At 17.3% G+C, this 12,459-nt stretch overlaps 6 protein-coding genes across 6 annotated transcripts in view; 3 read left to right on the plus strand and 3 right to left on the minus strand.

The window, feature by feature from the left end:
- Positions 1–105, plus strand: part of PRSY57_0929400 (hypothetical protein) — a gene marked incomplete at both ends in the record, with an annotated part of 1,512 nt that extends 1,407 nt beyond the window's left edge. The window contains one exon of the mRNA XM_012907533.2: positions 14–105. Coding sequence (XP_012762987.1) covers positions 14–105 — 92 coding nt within the window. The remainder of the gene's footprint in view (positions 1–13) is intronic.
- A 164-nt stretch (positions 106–269) lies between these two features.
- On the minus strand, positions 270–1,226 carry PRSY57_0929500 (hypothetical protein; the record flags this gene model as incomplete). The annotated part of the gene is made up of 3 exons (XM_012907534.1): positions 270–575; positions 672–802; positions 1,004–1,226. The coding sequence occupies 3 exons, from the start codon at positions 1,224–1,226 to the stop codon at positions 270–272; spliced, it is 660 nt and encodes a 219-aa protein (XP_012762988.1).
- Positions 1,227–3,454: 2,228 nt separating this feature from the next.
- Positions 3,455–4,613, plus strand: PRSY57_0929600 (conserved protein, unknown function; the record flags this gene model as incomplete). The annotated part of the gene is made up of 2 exons (XM_012907535.2): positions 3,455–3,553; positions 3,957–4,613. 2 exons carry the CDS (start codon positions 3,455–3,457, stop codon positions 4,611–4,613), a joined length of 756 nt encoding a protein of 251 aa, XP_012762989.1.
- A 704-nt stretch (positions 4,614–5,317) lies between these two features.
- On the plus strand, positions 5,318–7,839 carry PRSY57_0929700 (hypothetical protein; the record flags this gene model as incomplete). Its single annotated transcript, XM_012907536.2, has 3 exons — positions 5,318–5,684; positions 5,897–7,368; positions 7,510–7,839. 3 exons carry the CDS (start codon positions 5,318–5,320, stop codon positions 7,837–7,839), a joined length of 2,169 nt encoding a protein of 722 aa, XP_012762990.2.
- A 372-nt stretch (positions 7,840–8,211) lies between these two features.
- PRSY57_0929800 (proteasome subunit beta type-6, putative) lies at positions 8,212–9,078 on the minus strand (the record flags this gene model as incomplete). Its single annotated transcript, XM_012907537.2, has 1 exon — positions 8,212–9,078. One exon carries the CDS (start codon positions 9,076–9,078, stop codon positions 8,212–8,214), a length of 867 nt encoding a protein of 288 aa, XP_012762991.2.
- A 1,273-nt stretch (positions 9,079–10,351) lies between these two features.
- On the minus strand, positions 10,352–11,638 carry PRSY57_0929900 (adenylate kinase-like protein 2, putative; the record flags this gene model as incomplete). Its single annotated transcript, XM_012907538.2, has 4 exons — positions 10,352–10,411; positions 10,667–10,760; positions 10,895–11,204; positions 11,308–11,638. The coding sequence occupies 4 exons, from the start codon at positions 11,636–11,638 to the stop codon at positions 10,352–10,354; spliced, it is 795 nt and encodes a 264-aa protein (XP_012762992.2).
- Between the last annotated feature and the right edge of the window lie 821 nt (positions 11,639–12,459).

Below are 12,459 nucleotides of genomic sequence, written 5' to 3' on the forward strand. Positions count from 1 at the left end.
TTTTTTTTTTTAGGTGACTTTTATGTTATAAAAAATTATCCAAATACTTATCTTCTTTCGTCGGCTATAAAATATATAGATTTAATTAAGAAAACGTTAATATAAAAAAAGGAATGTAAAACAACGGGTGTACAAAAAAAAAAATAAAAAAAAAAAATATATAAAATTAAAAAATGTAATATATAATATTTGATAAATAACATACAAAAGGTATACCCTTTTAATTTATTATTATTATTATTATTATTATTGTTATTATTTTTATATATTTATATTTGTGCTTCCTTGTTTTTATGCCCCTTCACATTCCAATGAAATGTCGTATTTAACGGCGTATAAACCCAAGACACTAATAAAACACGAGTGATAAAATGAAAAAAATAAATACTTTCACTTTGAAAAAAAAAATATATTTTGGAATATAATTTAAAATAAATATATAATAATTCTTTTTTATTCTTATAATCAAAAGAATTATATGCTTCTGACAAACAAATATTCATATCTTTTTTAAATTGAATAACTTTTTTATACGTCAAATATTTTAAATTCCTAATATCCGTTATATTATTCCTCTGTAAAATATATACATATATAAATATATCTATCTATATATATATACATATATGTATATGCATATAATTTTTTGTTTATATATTTTTTTTTCTTACAATAAACAGGCAATTTAATTTCCTCTTTATATGTAGAAATTTGTAATTATGTAAAAAAAAAATTGCTCTTTTTAAATAATAAAAAGAAGCATACTTTCTACTAAGCAATTTATCTTCATAATTATCTTTACCTACAAAAAAAAGGAAAAAAAAAAAAAATAATAAATAAAATAAAATAAAATAATAAATAAAATAAAATAAAATAAAATAAAAATAAAAATAAAAATAAAATAAAAATAAAAGAGATATTAACATATAAATAAATAAATACATAAATATATATATATATATATATATATATATATATATATATATTTTTTTTTTTTCCTTACCAGTATTGTACTTTATAAGCTTATAAATATTTTCTTGTAAAGAATTATTTTTGTCTAGTATTTGTTTACAATGATTTATTATTTTTTCGTTATTCAGAAATGTGGAGTATTTATTTTGAAGTTTTTTTAAAACATACTGTATCCAAGTTACACATATAATAAGAATAAAAAATGTGTAAAATAATGTATAGGTATCTGTATTAATTAGGTATAAGATATTCATTAGTAAATACTTTTTTATTTTTTTAATAAAAAAAAAAGTAAATAAAGAATAAAACAAATTATTTATGACATTAAACTAATAACAAAATTAAACATATATACCCACAAGGATATGTATACATATATATATAAATATATATAAATATATGTTTTAATATATATATATATATAATTATCATATAAGCATATCTTTAAAACAAAATACAATAAAACAATAAAATAACAATAATCATACATACTATAATTTCCATATCATTTTAAAAAATATATATATATATATATATATATTAAAATTGACAAAAAAATATATTAAAAAAAAAGGGATTAAACAATATGAAAAAAAAAAAAAAAAAAATCCAACACATTTTATATCATTATGAATATATTTTAATTAAAATAATAAATTCCATGTACTTTCATTTTTAACATTTATTCTTTTCATTTTGACTATAATAGTTTTGTTCTGTTTTCTTTATACAAATTATTAAATTATATATATATGTATATATAATATATATTATATCATTTTTATGTACATTTTTTTTTTTTTATTATTTAAATAAATAAATAAATAAATAAATATATATATATATATATATATATATATATATATATATATATAATAAATAAATAAATATATATATATATATATATAATATAATGATTACTTGGTATCCGTATATTATGCGCTTTATATTATTTAATATGAAGAACATACATAAAAAATATTATATTATATATATATATATATATATATATAAATGTAAAAATATATATATTATATATATATATATATATATATAATATGCCCAATTCGTACATCTCTCAACAAAAAAACAAAACAAAAATATTCTTTTTCTTATCCCATTTATATATCACATATAATTATACATCATTTCATCATTTATATATTTGAAAATTTTCTAATTTTAATTTTAAAAAATTTTTATATACATATATTAATTAAATTTGAAGAAAGATTATTTAGCTTATTCTGTTCCTTAATTTATTTTTTTATTTTTTATTTTTTTTTATTTCATTTTATTCTGTTTCATTTTATTATTTTTTTTTTTTTTTGTCTTCCCCTTGTTTATATATTATTATATGATAAATAAAAGAATAATAAATATTACATATATGTAAACTGAAAAGGCAAGATTTAGAACTCTTGGGGAAAAAAAAAAAAAAAAAAGTATTATTTAATTATCATTCACAAGAAAACGTATAAATTGAATTTATATATATATATATATATATTTATAATATATTAACATTATATGAAGAATTTATCCTTTTAATAATTAATGTATCTTCATTTCATTTCATTTCTTTTCTTTTTTTTTTTTTCCCCCTTTCCCCATTTTCCATTATATTTGGAAAATATCACAATTATATTATATATATATATATGTATATATAGCTACATATTAATATTGAAAATAATAAGTAAATAAAAATATATATATATATATTAAAATATGTATATTTTTATATGTATTATTTCATATTATTTTTATCTTTTATCATTTCAAAGTATTCATTTATATTTTTTGTTAAAAAGGAAAATTTAAAAATCGTCATTATTTAATATGAAATAAAAAAATTCTATTTGTTTAATTTGTGTAGCTAGCCATTTTGTAATTTAGAAAATTATTTTGTTCATATAAAGTTTTAAAAAATTATAATTTTTTCTTTTTTTTTTTTATAAACATAACTCATATAAATATAAAATAAATGTATAATTATATTTATCTACAATATGTATTATTATAATATTTATTATTTCTTTATTTATATATTTATTATTATTTTTATATATTTATTTTATTTTTTTCTTTTTTGGTGTGTACGCGTGTGCACATTTTTTTTTTTTTTTTTTTCTTTCTTTTTTTATATTATCCTGGTTTTATAAAAAAAAAAATAAATAAAAATACAAGAATATTAATAATAATTACAATCGTTTGGTTAGTAATTAATTTTTATTCATTTATAAGAATTTTCATAAAAGGGAAAAAAAAAAATAACAAAATTTTTATAACAGGATAAATATATATAAATATATATATATATTATATACATAAGTGTTCTCTTAGTTTATTTTTTATTTGTCTAATTTTATTTGAAAAAATTAAGATAGATTTAATACTATTTAAAAATTAAATATTTCTTTAAGTAGTTTATATCTACCACTTATTATATATATATATATATTTTAAATCACTTAAAAAAATGGAGAAAACTACAGAACAAGATGATTTCATATTCGATTCTTATGAAGAATATTTAAAAAAAAAAATCACGCCCACTGATTTATATTATATAGAAGATGTAATCATATAAAAAAAAAAAAAAAATTTTAGGCAAAATATTTATAGCATTCTTTAAAAAAGAAAAACGAATAAATAAAATTTATTATTGTATTTTTTTTTTTTTTTTTTTTTTTGTGTATATTAGATATATAATTTAAAAGGGTTCAATTTAAAAGGGTTCAATTTAAAAGGGTTCAATTTAAAAGGGTTCAATTTAAAAGGGTTCAATTTAAAAGGGTTCAATTTAAAAAGGTTTAATTTAAAACGGTTTAATTTAATATGGCATATTTTAATGTGGTCTCATTTTATATGGTCTTCTTCAATATTTTTTATTTATTTTATTTTATTTTATTTTATTTATTTATTTATTTATTTATTTATTCATTCATTCATTTTATTTATTTATTTTTTTTTTTCACAAGGAAGAGTTGATCTTCGAAATATTTTCTTTGGGCTTAAAAAGCCGAGGAGTTTTAAGCAAAGAAGATTTCTATAGTACTCATTATGAAAAGAAAAAAAAAAATGAAAAAAATATTATAAAAGAAGAAAAAGTAAATAATATAATATATGATATAAATTTACTTTATAATAATTCCAAAGGCTTTTTTTTTAATTTAAATTATCATTTACATTTTTGTCAAGAAAAGAAAATTAGTACCATTTTGTTCATACGGTATATTAGTAAAAAGAAATCAGAAATCAGCTCTTATATAGACATTAATAATAAAAAAATTGAAGAAAAAATAAATAAGAAGAAATATATATATGCAAGTAAAAAAGATTTATCTTATTATAACTGGCATAATAATTATGTCTGTACAAACAATAGTGAAAATTATGAAATCATTATAAATAAAAAAATTGGTTTAATTTTTAAACATATCCATTCAAATACATATTTCATTTTAAATTCTCAAAAGGAATTGAAAATAAAATTAAGTGATAATATATATAAGCAAAATATAATCATGAATTCTAATCCGAACGAAGAGTTCATAAATTTATCTGAGGATATAAAAAAAATGGAAATTAAAGATCCTAATTATTTGCAGTGTATATTGTATACTCTACATTTGTAAAAATTGGGTAACACCTCATACTAGCGTCTTTATAAATATAAATATATATATATATATATGTATATTTATTTATTTATTTATTTATTTTTATTCCAGTTCGTCTACCAATTTTTGAACTGCTTTATTTTTTTATCATACATTTATTATATATAGACATATTTTTTTATCACCATTTTTTCACGAAAAATAGAACAAACAAATAATCCTGTCTCTATAAAAAAATTAAATATATATATTAATAAATAATTCTAAGTATTTTTTTATTTATTTATTTATTTATTTTTTTTTTTTTTTCTGAACAATTAAGGGAAAAAAATATATATATATACAATAAAAGCTAGTTTGTTCATATATAAAAATAATAAAAAAAAAAAATTTATATATGTAATATTACAAGGTCTTTTCATTCATAGATGTTTAATAAAAAAATTTTGTAAATTGATATTTTGATAGGATAAATAAATAAATATATATATATATATATATATGTAAGTTAATATTTATTATTCCTTTATTCTGAGAAAAAAGATTTATAACAATACGAAATTAGCTTTTCAAGTATAAAATAATAGTGAATAGTATTAAAGAAAGTTAAGAGTGAGAAAGCACATATTGTACTATATATTTTAACCACATATATATATATATATATATATTTCTTATGAATATTTTCTTACATTTTGAAAAGTCCCAATTTAGAAGACATGGAAGATATAAAAATAAGTTATGAAGAAAAGGAGAAACTTCACAAAGCTTTCAGACAACATGAATTTCGAATATTATTTGATGAATATTTCGAGGAAATATCAAATGAAAAATATAGAAAAGAAAAAGAAGATTATTTATTAAGTTTATATTTTAAAGGAGAGTTGAAAAAAGATCAAATAATAATTCAACCTAAAGAAGCCTTTTGTATTAAAACAAAGATTCTTTATTCTAATCAAACAAGTCAAAAAATATTTTTAAATATTTGTACTCATGAAGGTATTCAAAATATATGTTTTGAAAATGCTGGTAGTGGTTCAGTAGGTATTCCTTATTCTCTTTCTCAGATTCGACCAGATAAATATGGTACACAAAATATTTACGTGTAAATATATGATATGCTCATACTTCGTAAATTTGTATATATATATATATATATATATATATATATATATATTTATACATGTATTTATTTATTTATATATATATATATTTATTTATTTATATATATATATATATATATATATATATATATATTTATTTATTTATTTATTTACCTGCTATTTTATTCCTTTTAGGAAATAATATGAGCTGTCTAAGCATTGACTGCTGCGTAAACCCATTCACTATAGATGTAATAAGAAAATACAATGAGGTTTTTAATTTTATGTTAGAAGATGTATGCTTAAACATAGAGAAGAATATAATGAAAGACAAAGAAAGGATATGCCGGGATTTTAAAATGTTGAGTAACATGAAATGCAAAGGTGAAAAACCTTTTTTATTATGTATAAATAAGAATGTGCTTAAGAAGAATATTTTGCTAGAAGAAGAAAAAAAATTAGAAAAGCTTAAAAAAGAGTATGAAGAAAAAAATGAAACAAGTAAAGATGTGGATAATGTATTAAAGAAAAGTAAAATTCAAACAGAAATAAAAACATATAACCAGGAGGAAATAAATAAATCAAATATACAAATATTAGATGATAATAATAATAATAATATTAAAGAGGATATTATGGAAAATTATAAGAAGGATGGAAGGAAGAATAAATTTTTTATATATCATCAAGGATCCATAAATATGTCATCCTTTTTTAAAATAAAAGAATATAAAAATACACCCATTTCACTTAACTTACCGGATAAATTAAAAGTTGTAATATATACAGATAATTATGTAAACAAAAATGATATTAATATAACTATTCAAAGAAAAAGGAAAATCGTCGAAATAAAATTTAATAATAAGGAAAAGGATTTAACTATAAATTTACCCTACCCATGTGATGAAAAAGATTATTCCTGTGTTTTATATATAGAAAAAAAAAAAATCGAAATATATTTGAAATTGTATGATGAATATGTTAAAAGGTATGCTCAAGAAATTTATGATAAATATATTTCTGAGGAAAAAGATGCGTTTGGTTATATTGATGAAGTTGTTGAACAGTATGAGCAGGAAGAAAAAAATAAAAATAATGGAGAGGAAAATATCGTGATAGGAGAAAATAAAAATAAGGAAGAGGAAAATATCGTGATAGGAGAAAATAAAAATAATGGAGAGGAAAACATTGTGATAGAAGAAAATAAAAATAAGGAAGAGGAAAACATTGTGATAGAAGAAAATAAAAATAAGGAAGAGGAAAACATTGTGATAGAAGAAAATAAAAATAAGGAAGAGGAAGACATTGTGATAGAAGAAAATAAAAATAAGGAAGAGGAAAACATTGTGATAGAAGAAAATAAAAATAAGGAAGAGGAAAATATCGTGATAGGAGAAAATAAAAATAAGGAAGAGGAAAACATTGTGATAGAAGAAAATAATGAACATAATAAAGAACCATTAAAGTATAATAACTACTGTGAGAACATCAATAACGTTTCTGAACAAATGTATGAAAATAAATATGAGATTGATAATTCTTCTTTACAAATCCGTGAGGGTATATTAGAAGGAGGGAACCGAATAGAGGTGGACAAAAGAGACAATAAATTAAAACTTAAGGATAAAAAAAAGTGTGTGTTTAATTTTGAACTACAGGAAAAGGTAAATAAAGAAGGATATATAAAAGAAAAAAAAAAAAAAAAAAAAAAAATAAAATAATAATAATAATAATAATAAAAATAATAAATAAAAAATAAAAGCGATAATAATAATCATATTAATAATGTTGTACATTTTGATCAGGTGGATCATGAGAATATATTCCCTAGCACAAGTCAAAATAGAAGTAATAATTTATTACATTATAAAGAGAAAGATATAAGAAGAGATTTGAATATAGAATTAATAAACGAATCACCTACAGTAGTTGAAAAATCGAATGATAAGGAAAAAATATTTTCCCCAGTAAATTATGACAAGTGTTATATAAATAAGTCGTTTGTAGGGAAAGAAAATTATAAAAAAGAAAAGATACATATAAGTGAACGAGATTTTTTGATTGATACTTATATGTACGAGGGTGCAGACACGGGGATGATTTTGTCTAGTATGTTATGGTATACATATATATAAAAATAAATAAATAAATATATATTATATATATGTGTGTATTTTAAATATTTTTTTTTTTTTTTTTTTTTTTTTTTTATATCATTTTATTTGTGTACTTAAAAAGTTGCAATGGTTATGAAAAGAAAAAAAAAAATATATACATTAAATATATTATACGTATTAAATATATTATATATATTAAATATATTATATATATTAAATATATTATATATATTAAATATATTATATATATTAAATATATTCATAAATATTAACATTAACCCCCACACGCACATATATATATATATATATATATATATATATATATATATTTATTTATTTATTGTGTTAAAAATTCATTTTGTGTTTTGCACATAGATATAGTGTTAATGTTTAATATTGAAAATCCATTTGTGTATTTACAACAGTAAATTCTTCAACAAAGGATTTGGTTATGTTAACAATACGAATTAAACCTCCACTACTATTATCATTATGCATAGCATATTTAACACAGTTCAAAATTAGATTGAAGCATTCTTTTTTTGTCATAAATTTTTTATATTTATCTTGTAGATACGATTGTATATATATACTTCCGCTACCACTAACAGCAAAATCATGTTTTTCTATAATACTACCATTTAAATTAACAGCATATAATTGTTGTTTTTTAATTTTATCATAGCCACCAAATATGAGTGCACATGATAAGAAGTTATTATTAGTATAAATAATTTTTTTAGTAATATGTGCTACATTTTCAACAAGTGGATTATAATCATTAAATTTATCTTCATAGAAATATTTATTTTTTGTAACTAAATTGTTATTATTATTATTATTATTATAATCTAAATAATTTATTGAATCAATATCTATTTCTTCATCATATGTAGTTTCATCATATGTAGTTTCATCATAATTCGTTTCTCCTTCATGGAATCTACCTTTTTTCCTGTTTTCGTTTTTCATAGATACACAATAATGTTTTATGATTTCAATAATTTTTTGACTATGTGCTGAGGCTCCACTTCGACAAACATATAAATTTTCATTTATACGATTTATTTTTCTAGAACATTTATTACTAATAAATGTACCTGACGATGTTCTACTATCACAAGCTAACATAACTCCGTTATCATAAATTATACCAATAATTGTCGTACCGTCTGATATGGGTGTTTTTATATCATATTCATCATCCCACGATTTTTCTGCATGACATTTTATTTGAGATTCATTAACAACATCCATCTTTAGCACTTGATAAAATACAAGTATGTAAGGAAATATTATATATAAATTAAAATTTTCGTAAAGAAAAATATATGATAAATAAATAAATATATATATATATATATATATATATATATATATATATATATATATGTATATGTAATTTATTTATGATGTGTACTATAAATTCCTTCGGTATTTTATTCTTTCTAATATGAAAGCTAAAAATGTATCTTTAAAATATTATATAAATAAATATATATATATATATAATATATATATATAAATATATATATATATATATATATATATATATTTGAAGGAGCTCATCCCTTTTATATATTAGCATAAAAATATATACATATTTATATATATATATATATATATATATTATATTATTATAACATGAATAGTTTTTCAAATAAATTATATATTTTTTATTTTAATATTAAATTTGCAAAATATTTCTCTTCAATAAAAATATCATCTCTTCATAACTATCTTAAAAATTGTTATAAAAAAATAAAAAATAAAAAATAAAAAATAAGTTGATATATATACATAAATAAGTTATTATTTTTCGAGAATAAAAATATATATATATATATATATATATATATATATTATATATATATTTTACTTAAATTTTCATATTCATTATAAGTTACACAATATTATTTAAAAAAATAAAAAAAATATGAAAAAATATAAATATATAATATTATATATTAAAGAAATATTTTATACCATAATAATATCAATGTATTTATTTTTTTTAGTGGGTATATTTATTTATTATACGTTTCAAAAATTATTCATATATATTATATATATATATATATTATATATACATATATATATATTACGCATATATAATATATTTTTTATATTATGATTTAAAATTTTTTTTTTATTTTTTTATTTTTTTATTTTTATTTTTTTTTATTTTTTTATTTTTTTCTCAATTTATAAATGAAATTATATACACATAATTTATATTTTATACAATTTTTAATTGTTACATGGATATAAGGCTTGGGATATAAAAATTAAAATTAAAAGAAAAAGAAAAAAAAAAAAAAAAAAAAAAAAAAATCAGTCCATATTCTTATAATGATAATAAATAAAATATATATGGAAAATAAAAATAATGTGACAAGTTTTTGAAATGTATAAAGTTTGTTTTATTGTTTTATTGTTTTATTGTTTTATTGTTTTATTGTTTTATTGTTTTATTTTTTATATTTCTTATATTTCTTTTTTTAAATATTTTAATATGTGGGGAATATATTTAAATTATATCACCGTTTAAAGTCGAATCCCATTCATCTTTATTTTTGGAAACTTCATTCTTAAAAATTTAAAAATTTAAAAATATGTTTATATATCATTAGTACATTTAATGGAAAGGAAAGAAATGTGTTAATATTTAAATGAATAGATAAAAAGAAAAGCAATAGAACAACAGAAACGTGTAAATGTAAATAAATAAATAAATAAATAAATATATATATATATATATATATATATATATATATTATATATATATATGTGATATATTTGTAATGTTAATTTTTTTTTTTTTTTTTTTTTTTTTTTTTTATACTTTAACGTGATCAATTAACATCTGATCATTAAAATCCTGTAAGTTCAAAACCTTTTTATTCGTTCCTAGGATAGTTAACATATCGGATATATTTCTTCAATTTTTAATAAATATAAAAATAATATATAACATGTATATATATATATATATATATGTATATATTAATATATATATTTATTCCTTTTAATGATGAGAATTTTAAATTGTTTAAAAATATGTTTTCTTTACCTTATATAGGAAAGAACTTGGTCCTTTAAAGGTTTGACATCCATATCATTTATTTCATAGGGTTCATTAATATCATAGTCTTTTTTTTGTGTATATGAAAAAATGACAATGTCATTTTCTTCTTCATATTTTTTATATATATATTCTTCATCGGCATATAAAACAAAAACATGAGATGGTAAATATTTGAGACAGTTATATGCTTGAAGATTATTGTTGGGATATCCTTCCACAATATAACCTTTCTTCTTCTTTGAGTCTAAGTTATTTATGTTCTCTTTAAGGATAAAAGAAATGATCTCGTCGTTAACTAGAAAATAAATAAAAAGTAAAATATATATATATATATGTATATATATATGTATGTATGTATGTACATACATATAGTCATATGAATTATTCCTTTTTAGTACCTATGATTTTATTATTTGAGCTTTCTCCTTTATTTAATTTATACTGTTGTATTAACATAGGTAATGATATATGATAATAATTAAAGGATTCAGAAATATGAGAAGATAACATAGATGTAATTTTCAAAACTGGCGGACCCATTATAAAAATTTTATTCAGAAGGAAAGAATAAATGTTGTTATATATATATAAATAAATATTATCAGGTTTATTTATTAAAACATTTTTTAAAATAATGTCAAATAATTTCTCAACGTTCTTTTTTTTTATATATTCATTTGTTTCTTCTTTATATTTCTTTAATATTTCGCTATGCAGAAGTGTTTCCATTATATAAAAAGGAAAGGAAAATTAAAAAATATATATGTTAGATATATGTTTTTATGTGTATATATATATGAGTCATATATATATATATATATAATTATTTTTTCATTTATGAATATGATATTGATGTAGAAAGTCATTCTTTATATTAAAGAAGAAATATTTTTTAAAAAAAGAAAAAAAATTATTTATCCTTTCATATGTTTTAACACACATGCACATATTATATATATTATATATATATATATATAAACTTTTGTGTATTGTATGAAAATTCCCCCCCTCTTAGACATGATATTTTATTATTTAATGATGCTAATTTTTAATTTTATTTTATAAAGGAATAAAAATTTATATACATACATATTAATATTACACATTTTTATGTAATCATAAAATAATGAATATGATAAAATTTGATCTTTATAAATATTCCTTCTTTTTTTTTTTTTAAGAAATAATAAAAATGTTCTCTACAAAAAATTATATAAATATTATATTTCGAAAACTGTATATTAGTTGGAGAAAAAATAAACATTTAAATGATTGATTATGGAAAAATTTTTGTTTATAATATGTGATGTTTTTTTTTTTTTTGTTCATATTATATATATATATATATAATACTTAATCGTATTATTATATATATTATAATTATTTATAAATTATTATACAATATATTATATATATATGTATATATGTATATATTTGTCCAATTTTTTTTTTTTTTTTTTTTTTTTTTTTTTTTTTTTTTAAATTTTTTTTTTTTTTTTTTTTTTTTTATTTTTATATTTTTAAAAAAAAAAAAAAAAAAAAAAAATAAT

Source organism: Plasmodium reichenowi, chromosome 9, assembly GCF_001601855.1.
Source record: "Plasmodium reichenowi strain SY57 chromosome 9, whole genome shotgun sequence".
In the NCBI taxonomy this organism is placed as follows: domain Eukaryota; phylum Apicomplexa; class Aconoidasida; order Haemosporida; family Plasmodiidae; genus Plasmodium; species Plasmodium reichenowi.